Below are 12841 nucleotides of genomic sequence, written 5' to 3'. Positions count from 1 at the left end.
TTTTTATAATAGTAACTTTTTTAATATATTAAGTAATAGCAAATTTTATTTAAATAGAACAAAATGATTAAGATCCTATCATTTTATAAAAACAAAATGAAAAGAATTAAAGGCATATAGTTGAAGAAAATGGAATTAAATTAATGCAGCAAGTAATTAAATTATGATTGAACTTCCTATAAGTTATTGTATTGCAATATGAAAGAAATCTACTGGGATTAAACATGGGATTCTCATCAATTGCATCAAACTGCTTCATGAATCATAAATTTAACACTATTGGCATCACTCGGTGTCTTGTTACCATCAGATGAATTTAATATTAATAATAAATGATTTTACTCTCAATTATGCAGGTTTTGGATCCGCAATACAACACAAGAAAATATCGATTGTGTTAAATCAAATGAAGATAAGCATACTTGTTGACCCTTTATATAGGTTGATTCCTATTAAGAATAGAAATTGGTATTAGCATGTGACTTGAAGTCTAACTTACATTGAAATCCTATGGACACTGAAACTGAACTTACTATGTATTTCTCAAGATTACTTTATCTTGATGTGGCTTGTCTGAGTTACTCGGTCGAACTAAGTATCGAGTAAAGGATAGGGTAGCTCAGATCTATATTTGAATTACTTAGTCATATAGTAAAGAATGAAATAGTTCAGACCTATATTTGAGTTACCTAATTATAGTAACGTTAGTTGATTACTTGACACTCGCACATAGGTACAACTTTTAGGGATTTTAATATCAATAAACTTATTGGCAAATTAATTAGGAGGGGGAGTGGGGATTAGGGTAATTGAGGTCCCCCCTCTCCCTCTCCCCCCTCAGCCCTCTATAAATGTGTTCATCGTCTGTGCAAATTTGCTTCCACAAAAATACAGTGCTAAAAATGGAATGTGCTGTGCGGTCCCTAACTTAACAGTTCAATTTCCCCAATTCACTTAATCTAAAATTTTCCATTAAAGCCAAAGTAATTGCGCTGTTTAGATCTCTATAGGAAAAAGCCATTATTTTGTTAATTCATGCCAGCACCAAGTCCACATCAACCAGGTTGGCTAATTAAGCTAGTCTTGGCCCCCTTTTTCTCAGCAGCTGAAAACAACACTTGGTTTAAGACTATAAGCTCTAAATCTTGTCTTATTAGTGACCCAATTAAATTAAGATACATGAATACCTATTTATATGTTCCACCTAACAAATATGTAAAGGAATGCCATAAATTAAATTAAGTTGGAGAGAAGCAAAGCAAAAAATAAAAATAAAAAAATGTTACATATATAGGGACCATTTTTAATGCAAGCAAAGCAATGGCTTTGTCTTATTAACTGGTACAAGACAAGTTCATTTTCACCAACCAATTGCCAGACATTGTATAATTATTCAATAATTTAAAACGTAAAATTTTAGTACAATAAGTTTATGCAAATATGAAAAAGGATGGAAATCAAAATTTTATTTTAAAAAAGAAAAATCCTTTTTGCCTCTTGCATTTATTGTAAGGAATGGACTTGGAAATTGAAAACGAAAACGCTATGGTCCCCTTCTAGCACCTAATAACGGATTTTGATCTCGTTTTCCCTATACAACCCCAAAACTATAATTAACAATAGAGAAGGGGTGATGGGTTACCATACAATAACATTTTCCGTTTGGCCAAATATTATTCATTCAATGCTACGGCTTAATTATACAATATCATATCGATACATATCCTTGAGGGTCCCTTGTGTGTACTTATTTACCGTTTGATTTTAAGAAACTAACTAACTACCATCACTTTTCTTATATTTTACCACTTCTTTGTGCGCAATTTTCTTCTCGTTGAAAAGCATTAAACTCCTTCTCCTTATTTTACGGTTATTTTGACAATTAAGGCGCACCAGTTACAGTTAGAAGAACTTTCAACCTCAGTCAAATCTCAACTCCCCTACTGAATTGGTTTGCTTCGACATTAAAAGACTTAGAAATTAAATTTTCTTATTTAAATTAAATTAATGGACAAATGGAGATTGGTTAAAATTAAAAATTTTTATACAACGGAAAGATATTGGAAATTTGTTAAATCGAAAGATTTTAGCTAGGGATGTTCTTTTTTTCTTTTGTTTGGGAAACAACGGAAGAATATTCGGGTCATACAAGACATTTCATATTTTTGGCTTTTTATTATTCTCTGAAATTGCATGCAAATGCAATTCGTGACGAAGTGTTTGTTGGAGGGAAATGGCTGCCAGTCACAAGAAGTGACCTTTTTAGCTCTTTTTAAAATACACAAAAATCCAATTTATAATTATAAGCGTAAGGCAATATTTTTATGTTGGATTCGCATAGTAGCTGACAGTTCAAACACAAAAGACAAATCTCCATAATACCCATTCTTACGTGGATCAATGACAATGACGAATATTTAATTAATTAACTTTACGTTGCTTTTTCAACTAATCAATTTGTCCTCAGTCAAAGGAACACACCTAATCAATTTTTTACCACAGAGAGATAGAGATGGGATGGATGGTCTAAACAGGTAATTATTAGCTACTACCCATTTTACTCCAAACACAGATAGTTAAAGAAAACCCGAGATTGGCTGCCAAAAAAAAAAAAAAAAAACAACATGGGAAGGGTAGCCAAAACTAACTAACAGCCGTTGGCTAGAGGGCTAACGGCGGAATCCTTGCAAGGACTAGGTGGCAAGCTACTCCTTCCTGAAGCAACAAGGCATTGAGCGAAGCTCTCGATTATTTGTCCGTTCGTCTCCGTCAATAGCCGCTTCCCGCCAAACGGTAAGGACTCCACTCCTCTCTCCTTCAACACCTCCTCTTCCACACTCGGGCCCATCAGTCCATCGCTCGTCAATCCATTTGCCTACAAACGTTTCACGCCGTCAATCACTATCCGGTAACTAAAAAAATAAAAATAGAAACCAGAAACCCTGTTTGGCTATCGAGAAAAAGGGAGTAAAACAACAAATTCTTGCTTCCGTATTCTTTATGTTAAGAGTTTTAGCGATCACATTTTAGTGTAGTGTTGGCAATGGAAAACAATATTGTTTTCCTTGAACTCAGTTTTCTAAGCAACCAAACAAAACCTCGATATCCAATCAAAATTGAGCATACCTGGATTCTGACGTAGTCTGAACGGTTCCAACAAAAAGCGTTCCCCAACATTTGGTCTATAGTCTCCGAAACTCCATCAAGCACAATATCCACAACGGACGAAGTGGAGCACTCCACGTTATGCCGGTGATTCCTCCTACTTAACGATCCATTCAATGGACCATTACCCAAGGATAGAACCAACAGATCCTCTACTCCGTTGACTGATGGGAAATCTCGCTTGTTGTGGAGCACGTGTGTAACTGCCGCAGCAGTCGGGTTGTTCATCACTAGGCCACCATCAATGGCGCAGCAAGAGGTCTTCCCGTCGACGGACGTCAAGTTAAACGGCTTGAAAAGGCTTGGCGTGGCTAGCGTGGCACGGCAGACTTTCCAGAGATCGAAGTTGAAACTCGGTGACTCTGACGCATCTGCTCTGGAGAAAACGAAGGGAGCAGAGCTGTTGAGGTCAAAGCAAGGAATGAGAAGAGGCTTACACGTGTCCTTTAAGGTCAAGATCTTTCCGTCATCTCGCCTGAATGCTTCCTTTAAAGCCTTGTCTATGCTCTTACCGGAGAATCTTCTGCGTCGGCGGAGGAAACTACGGAGCTTGACCTTAAAGAGCTCCGATTTTTCCTCTGATAGGAATGCTACCGCGTCTCTGGCAGTGAAAAGAGGACGGCCAGAGCCGTCATCAGCGGCCAGCATGGCAGCAAGGAGAGCACCGATGCCAGTGCCGGCGATGATGTCAAAAAAATCAGCGATTCGAGCCTGAGGGTCACCGATTTTGAGGCGGATCTGGTCCTCGAGGTGAATAAGAGAAGCACCGGCGACAATACCGGTAGTTCCACCGCCGTCAATGCTGAGCACCCGCGTTTTCTTGGCATTCTCACAGTGGGATAACCACTTCTGCTCAAGCTTGGAAAAGATCTCCAGCGTTACTTTGCTAAGCTCCATTTGAATTGCGAAAACTGCAATGTAGGCGTCGCTCTAAATGCGTTAAAAGTTATATATCCGTGAAAAGGAGTGAATGGTCTATCTCACGCTTTCTTGCTGAAAGGCATTAATTGCTGCAGAATGCCCGCTCTTTTACTCTCTTCAACTAAAGCCCTTCCCTCCCAACCTCATCAAATCTCTCTTCCCTTCTCTTCTACCTTCACTGTACAGTGGTAGCTAGTGTTTCTGTTACTCTCTGTGTGTGGGGCTAAGAGTTAAAACCGGGAGTGAGGAGGTGTGTGATAGAGGAGGGTTGTTTTATAGTCGAGTTCTTGCTTCCGAATCCTCCTGTCGCTGGCTTTTTTTTTTTTTAAATTATTATTTTTTTACTGGGGATTTTAGTTTTAGTTTACTTTTCTATAGTCAGATTCTTACGTGTGTAGACTGTATGCACGTGCAACTGCACGTGTCGTTATCAGGTAACAGGAAGCGGCAACCTCGGCTTTTTACTCGGCTCGGCTATCGCCCTCGCTTCAACCGTGTTCGCCTGCACGTGGGGAGTCGGCATCGCCTTCCTCGAGTGGTTTTAGTTAGATTTCCTTTTTTTTTCTAAGAAAAAAGGAAAAGAAAAAAAAATGAAAAACCAGAAAATCAAATGGAAATCGGTGATAATGATGGGTTAATTTGGTTGGGTAGGAAAACAGAAAATAAGACAAAAATAAAAACAATGGCTTAAAAGTAATGTAAAAATTGAAGGCGTATGGTCGTTATCTGGAACAATGATGAAATGGACAGAGAGGCACTATCTGTCACAAGTATAGAAAGGCGTAATTTTTCATTCAGGGAGACAGATCGAGTAAAAAAAATTTGCGTAACAATTGTTTTTGTACCATTATGAATATGAAGGACAGGATCAGCGAGGAAGACACCATAATAACGTGGCCACCTGAATCACCATTATGACCATAGGAAATAGGAATCGGACTTCTTTTAGGTTAGAGTATTCAATAATCTCATAATTTTTTTTCCCCTCTTTTGTTATTCATACACTAACCATAACAATAAGCTTTCTTCAAACATATTCAATTGCATACATGCTTTCGTTTTACTTTAGTCAGACATTTTTAGGTTATTGCTGTAAAAATTGGAGTACGATCACGATACAATGGACGCAGCCTGGACTGCCTGTGTTGAGTAGCCCAACTAATAAGTTGTTTGTGGTCAAACTTCAAGAAAGAGCCTACATTGAAGCCCAATAAAGGTTTGGATCATTAGATTCACAGCCTTTGCACCTTATAATTACGACGTGGTTACTGGTTAGCAATTGTGAAATCCTTTAGGGCAGAAAAAAAAAAAAAAAAATTTCTAGATTTTCAATGGGAATGCAGTCTTCGTTTCCAGACAAGTGCCTCATTTCCAGACTTGATTTTCATATTTCTTTGGGAGGCCAACAGTTTTCTGCTTCAGAAAATGATGTTTCTTGATATAACTCTCATCAAAACTGAACAAAGTTACTTGGATCTTCAGAGACCCAATTGGAACCTTGGCTCGGCTCGACCCCATTTGAAGAGACTTGAATCTCGTGCCCATATGACTGCTCAAAATCGCAGAGTTCATAAAATATTGACTTAACCATTGAAAGATTCTTGCGGCCAAAATCAATGAGCCACATTCTCGTAATGCGCAAACTATTTGAGATTAATAGCTCATTACCTAAAATAACTTTTAACCACTATAAAGAGACATTATAAAATGGTGATCACTGCTACTATTTAAACCTTTTATTTCTAAACTATACACTAATTTGAACGTGAAAGCTGTTGTCGTTAGACCATCAACCTCACCCTTCCTATGTTATAAGTTACTGCTTCTCAAAGAGAAACTACTTGAGAATTCATGGCAGCATTTTTTTTTTAATCCATGACAAAGTTACTGCTTATCTATGCGAAATTCTATAATTAATTAAAATTGATATTTAACTTCAATTTGTACATCCTAAGCACTAATAGCCAATTGAGTGGTTTAACTACTATCTGCTGATAATCACCCTAATGCGTAGATACATTTCTCAGGCAGCACTCTGCCACAACACTTGCAAATCATGTGGTAGACGGGGTTGTAGTATATCCATGTACTGTTAGCGGAGACATCATAGGATTAGACTATGGCAGTTGATTGTGGCAAGATTTTAGGCTATTTGTAATGCAAAATTAGTGTAACAGCTAGTCAAGATTTTCCCTTGTGTTTGTACAGTATACAAACCTACCAATTGTAACTGAAATACACACAGAAGATACTTCTTTTCAATCTCTCTGTTTTGTTGATGTTCCATTTCTCTCTGCATCTTTGACTTTCATGTATAAAGATGTTCAACAACTATTGAGACCAAGAAAAAAGAGAGAAGATAAGTGCAGAAACTCACCGAAAGTGTTACCAACCATAAACGTAAAACGTCATATATACCAGCAGCCCACTTGCTGTAGTCCACAAGTCGAGCGAGAGTCCATTGTCACCAACAGTTGTGGCAGAGTTAAGAATTTAGGATCTGTTTTCCATTGTATTCTGTTGTTGCTATTAAGTGTTTGGTAAAATTTTATTTAGTTGTTGCTGTTAATATGTGAAATGACTAATAAGGGTATATTGTATATAATTTATTTTATTATTTAAATAAATATAAAATTATAAATTTATTACATTATATTATTTATTTTATTATTAAATTAAATATATAATTATTAAATTAATATATTATATTATTTAAATAAATATATAATTATTAATCTTTTATATTATATCATTTATTTTATTATTGAAATAAGAAAATAATTATTTTTTTAAGATAATTAAATAATTTTAAAAATATAGATAAAATAATAAAATAATTATTATTGTTAATAGAAAAATTTATAATTAATTTTAAGTTTTTGGATATAAATAAATATTTTATATTTTATGTTATTAATAAAAAATATTTAAACAAAGTTGAAATACGTTAATTAAAATATTAAAATTACAAATAAAAAAATAAAAATATTAATAATATTAATTTTAAGTTAAATAAAAAAGGATAATATGGTCAAAATAAAAAATAAAATCCTAAAAATAGAGATGATGATAAAAATTGAATCATAATCATATGCCCATCCCATCATCATCTATTTTTTTTTTTTTTTTGTCAAACACAATTTATTTTTTTTTTTGTGTTTTATCATATCACCGCACACTAAATGTAAACCAAACACCCCCTTAGAGTCTGTTTGGCATTGTCATTGTATTCTGTTATGAAACTGCTGTTATGAAAAAGTAGTTTACTTGTTTGGTAATAAAATAGAAAACTGTTGTTAATCAAAAAAAGTTTTTTGTTATGTGTTTGGTTAAAATTACTGTTTAAATTGATGTTAGAGGCTAAATTACCAAAAAGGACTAACTATAAATATATTATTTTAATTTTATTAACAATTAATCATTTATTTTATTCCTATTATTTTTTTAAATTATATAATAAAATGTATTTTATTTTAAAAAAAATTATTATTATTTAAATTTTAATAAACATCAATAAAATCTTTCACTAATATTTTGCAAAATAATTAGCAAAACTAATATGTCATCTACTTGATTAAAAAGCATAAATATTTATTACAGTTACTTTCTACATGTCATTAAACTACTTGCAATTTTATCGCGAATGATATTTATATACGATGATTCATTGTCTCTCTGACTATCAATTGGAATACCTTCGACATCAGCCAAGGTGTTGAAGGCACATATTCAGGATTACTATCAAATATCTGAAAAACTCTATCACCTCTTGCCCTCTTTCTGATATAATTATGCAGAACCATTGAAGCAATAAAAATTTTCATTTGTACTTTAAAAGGGTAGGCAGGCATATTATCCAAAATATGTCATATATTCTTCTACACCCTAAATGTCCTTTCAATTATACTTCGCAATGAAGAATGTGCACGATTAAAAATTTCTTCTTGTCCTGATAGTGGTTGACCACGTCTAAAATATGGTAAATGATATCTCGTATCTTTATAAGGTTTAAGATAATCCTTCATATTTGGATATTCAGCGTCAACCAAATAATATTTTTCTAGAATTCATCAACAATATTTTACAGTTAAAATAATATGCATAATAAAAAAAATTTCCTTAAAAATTGAGGTTTCTTATAAAATACCTTCAAGGGGTTTTAGAAATTTAATAACCGGATCATTAATAGTTGCTAAGAAAAATCTTGCATCGTGCGTTGTTCATTCCCATCTTGCCCACACAAATGTAAACTGCATATTAAAACTACAAGCAGCCATAATATTTTGTGTCAGAATTCCCTTTCTCCCAATGTATGGAATTTGCTCTCCTGGAGCAATACTCGCTTGCACATGTGTACCATCAATTGTACCGATACAATCCTATAGAGAGTGTATAAACTAATCAGATACAAATTATTTTAAGTTGAAATATTTTTGAAAAAATGATTGAGATAAAAACACATTACCTTAAAATGAGGCATGTATCTTCTATTATTTAAAATCTCTGGTGGTGTGTCACTGAACTCATAATCTATAGGCTTTATTATATCCATTGACATCAAACAGATAACATTTAATACTTGCCTAAAAACTCGACTAATTGTTTCACCAGAATGTTGAAATCTTTCTCGTGCATGCCTATTTGAAGCTTTAAGGGCAAGAGTGTATAGAAATATTGCAACTTTTTCCATCACAGACATCCTTCTTGATGATTTCAACCCGTATTTACTTTCCAATCGAAACATAATTGTATCATTATATCTTTGTCCACCCTAAACATATTAACACAACAATCTTGATGGCTTTGTAATACCTCCAATAACCATTTCAAACCTGTTTGGTAAGAAACCATGCAAGGCTCTTTATATATATATTTATAAAAATATTCAGTAATAGCACCCGCAGTTGCTATTACTAGTTGCCAAGTTTCATCATCATCATCAAGAGCATTCAATGCTTCCTCCTCTTTATCATTATTATTAATTTGCACATCAATATCCATATCTAGAAAGAACATCATAAATATATTATTACTAATATGCAAGCCAACTTAATATAATTAAAATAACATATATATTAAAAAATTAAACACATCTCACATAATACAAAGTACACAGCATAAAAGTTTATTCTATATAATACAAAGTAGTTCTATATAGTGAACAATTAAATTTTACATTTTAGCCTTAGCTTGATGATGCTTCAACCAAGTTAATCTCGCTTCAGGTTTTTTAATAGAAGTAAACATCCCTCTTTTTGACTTTATTTCTAAAAATTCAGTAGCAAACAACCAGAGCTCATTTCCTTTCTCAATTTCCGGCAAGGCATTTAGCTGCTCATATACTTCAGGTATGGTACATCCAGGTAAATCATTCCTCTTATAAGTAATAGTACCTCTACTCTCAACCGTTGCAACCAGTCTATCAATTTGTTCTGATAACTTAGCCGAACCACTAGATTGCGTCTTCATTTTGTTTGCCTTTTTATCCTTTTTACCTTGCTTGCTTGACATGTCTACCCTTTTACCTTTTTTACCTTGAATTTGTTTTGTTGTTGGGCTATCATTGCGCATCCTTTGGGTGCCTTGAATTTCATTGTTAACTATTTGATTCAAGTCCTTAAGAAAATTAGATTCCTCCTCAGAGTCACCAGTTCCTTCCAATCGAATAGCATCCTCGCTATGTGCTTTCTCAATATTATCACCTAGACCATCATCATCATCATCTAACAACACACCAATGGATGGAGCCCAAGCATGCTCTCCAGTGGCTACAGTATCCATAAATAAGATGTCATATTTTTCAAGCAATCTTGTTGGTATCCCTTGATTTCGAAACTTTTCAAACAATGGTTTAGCCTACATTTAAAAAAAAAAAAAAGAAATCGAATGCATAAACAAAGATAATTGAATGTATGAAAACATGGACCAACATGAGACCCATATAGCTAGAAATACAAACTAACCTTAATTTTTTCCTCCCACCAATCATCTGATGCAGACATTGTATTTTTCTTAACATCCCATCCTAGGCCAGTCTCTTTGCTTGTCAAATCTCGAAAAAGTCTCCATTCTTTTTTCATCCAATCCCACTTATTTTTTAATTGAACCTTATCATAATTCAATCCAGTTTTATTATGGAAAGCAGTAAGTACAAATTTCCATCATTCCTTAGATAAATGAGACCCAGGTCGAAATCCTTTTTGAATAGCTCGTACACAAATATAAATAAAATTTTTCAATGTCTCTGGTTACCATTTTACCTTAGCAGATTTATTTTCATTTGATTGAGTTGACGGATTTTGTTTCTGCTTTCCCATTTCTTTTATAACTAAAAATTATTAAATTAATACTATAAATTATCATGCTAAAGCATATCAAAATAAGTAAATATATCTTTGATAAATTAATATTATGTACGCAGAAATAGTATTTTTTTAATAATAGTTGAATTAAAAAAAGAATACATTTTTCCCGTTGACTTGATTGTGCAGCCCATGATGAAGACATAGAACTGTAAAGACATAATCCACAATTTTTATTTAACAAAGTAGAAGAACTTAATTTTAAAATTAAAAAATTATTAGCTTTTTAAGTGCATAAAATTTCAAACTCTATGGATAATATCAAAAATTTATCATCAAATTCAAAGTTACGGCAAAATCCTTGTGATGTTTCCTTAATGATTTGAGAAATTAATCCAAGCACAAGGTGATGCTAAAATTGAAACCAACAAGTGCATTATTATCATTGATCATAGTTAATTGAAACTACTTCACAAAATATCATATGAATAACCAATTGAACTCAACATAATCCAAGTGAGGGATCAAGTAAATACAGAGTTCCAATACAATAGAAAAGAAAAGAAAAAAAAAAAAAACAGAATTCCATGTCCACATACCCTTCCTTCAATGAAGTATTGGGTCTATTGACAATAGTGCATCCAATAGCATTAGCAAAGTTTGGACACAATTTTCACAATATTTTCATTCTAGGTCCTTAAAACTATTACTAAACAAATGTAGAAATTTGAAAATCAATTTCACAATATTTCATAATCTGGGTCCCTAAACTATTACTAAACAAATGCAAAAAGTTGGAAACCAATTTCACAATCTCTAAAATATTCATTTTTAAATTAGATTTTCAAGATTTGGGTTTCATAGAAGTACAAAAGTGCAAATCGGAGAAATTTCTTTTGAGGAAAAAAATGAAAAGAAAAAGTAAAAACATATGAAAAAATGATTATTCGGGTTGCTCCAACCCAAATAAGAAGGAAAAAAATTAGCATAAATAAAAGTGAGAACAGAATAGAGTAATATGGGAAAGCAAAAATTAGTTAGGGTTTGATTTGGGTGGAATTAATTGAAATATTAAAAGCAAAGGAAAAGTAATGGAAGTAAGGGTAAAGAAATTTTGCACCTTAGTAAATGGAGGACTGCGATCAACAACTGGGTACTGTGGAATTGATAATACTGTGATATTTGTGTTTATGTTTTCTCTCCTCTCCTTCCTGTTTTTTCCTCTCCTTTGTTCTGAAGTGAGAAAGATGATTCTTTATAGTGGCATGAGTATAATATCTCTAGGTTTTCAAGGGTATTTTTGAGAACACAAAATATCAAAACTGCTATGCGGTCTTTCACAAAACACAGATTCTGAAAAGCTGTACTTTTGATGCTTTTGTGTAACTCAGTTTTGAATGGACAAAAACAAAGTTTTATTCTTTAACCAAAGAGCTTGTAAAATTACTTTTTCTCTCAAACCATGGTCTTTGTCTTCACACTGCAATCCCAAACGGGACCTTAGTCACCGGGGACATAGTATTTTTTACTTACAAAATTTTACATTTTTGATGATAAGTTTGTATTATTTGTAAACATTCTACACTTGTATGATTGCTTAATTATTTTCAATACACTAAAAACATTTTTTTTTAATTTATATTATGAAATTATTTTGAAATATTGTTAATAAGATGTAAATATATATGTAAAGCACAAAATTAAATTGTTTATAATAAATTTTAAAATCTACATACCAAAATAATTTATTTTAGTTTGTTGTTGTTTGGGGTTTGGGGGGGAGGGGGCCTTGTGATGTTGTGATTGTTTGATTATATGGATATATATAGAAGTGTATTTGAAAGCCTTTGTTGGGTAGGTCGGGGGTATAGAAAAACTTTTTTCTTTTTAGGCGCATGAATTAATTTGTCTGTTGTCTTTTTATTAGCCCATATATATATTGTTTGTGGTGTTGGGTGTGTGATTCTATATGGTATGTCTAAGTAGTATTGCTTATGTGCTGGCACGGCAGTACATAAAGGTGGAGAGGCACACATCGGGGCGACGCGTAGTAAATACTATACAATGTTCGATCTATATGCTCTCGTGTTCTGATGAGAGAGATGATGATGAGATTATTGTGTAGAGCGTGTGCATCCCGTGGTGCTTCATAACCTTTTTTTAGTATAGTTATGTATAGATGAGTTCTATATCTTGAGGAAGGAACTGGGGTCTAGAGAGTAGTAGAGTAGAATATCGAAAGGTCAAGGGGGGGTGGTAACTAGAGTTTAACTTTCGGTTACCTAGCATGAGACTCGAGTTACCGAGAGTTGCCATCGGACCAAAGGTTGCGGATCTTTGTAGAAGAAATAGCGAAAAAAACAACAAGAGGGTAGACGAAAAGTGTAATGTTATAGTTAAGTTGGAAAAAGGGGATACAAAAGACTACATACCAAAATTACTTATTGTCTTAC

At 33.3% G+C, this 12841-nt stretch overlaps 2 protein-coding genes across 2 annotated transcripts; both read right to left on the bottom strand.

Annotated features, from left to right (window-relative positions):
• Positions 1-2385: 2385 nt before the first annotated feature.
• LOC110644591 (probable inactive patatin-like protein 9) lies at positions 2386-4354 on the bottom strand. Its single transcript, XM_021797450.2, has 2 exons — positions 3127-4354; positions 2386-2875 (listed from the first exon to the last, which is right to left on the bottom strand). The coding sequence occupies exons 1-2, from the start codon at positions 4060-4062 to the stop codon at positions 2648-2650; spliced, it is 1164 nt and encodes a 387-aa protein (XP_021653142.2). The 5' UTR covers positions 4063-4354; the 3' UTR covers positions 2386-2647.
• Positions 4355-9181: 4827 nt separating this feature from the next.
• Positions 9182-11602, bottom strand: LOC131170705 (uncharacterized). The gene is made up of 2 exons (XM_058130412.1): positions 11509-11602; positions 9182-9942 (listed from the first exon to the last, which is right to left on the bottom strand). Exon 2 carries the CDS (start codon positions 9865-9867, stop codon positions 9259-9261), a length of 609 nt encoding a protein of 202 aa, XP_057986395.1. The 5' UTR covers positions 9868-9942; positions 11509-11602; the 3' UTR covers positions 9182-9258.
• Between the last annotated feature and the right edge of the window lie 1239 nt (positions 11603-12841).

This window comes from Hevea brasiliensis, chromosome 2 (assembly GCF_030052815.1).
Source record: "Hevea brasiliensis isolate MT/VB/25A 57/8 chromosome 2, ASM3005281v1, whole genome shotgun sequence".
Lineage (NCBI taxonomy): Eukaryota > Viridiplantae > Streptophyta > Magnoliopsida > Malpighiales > Euphorbiaceae > Hevea > Hevea brasiliensis.
This window is presented reverse-complemented; position numbering and strand designations above follow the sequence as displayed.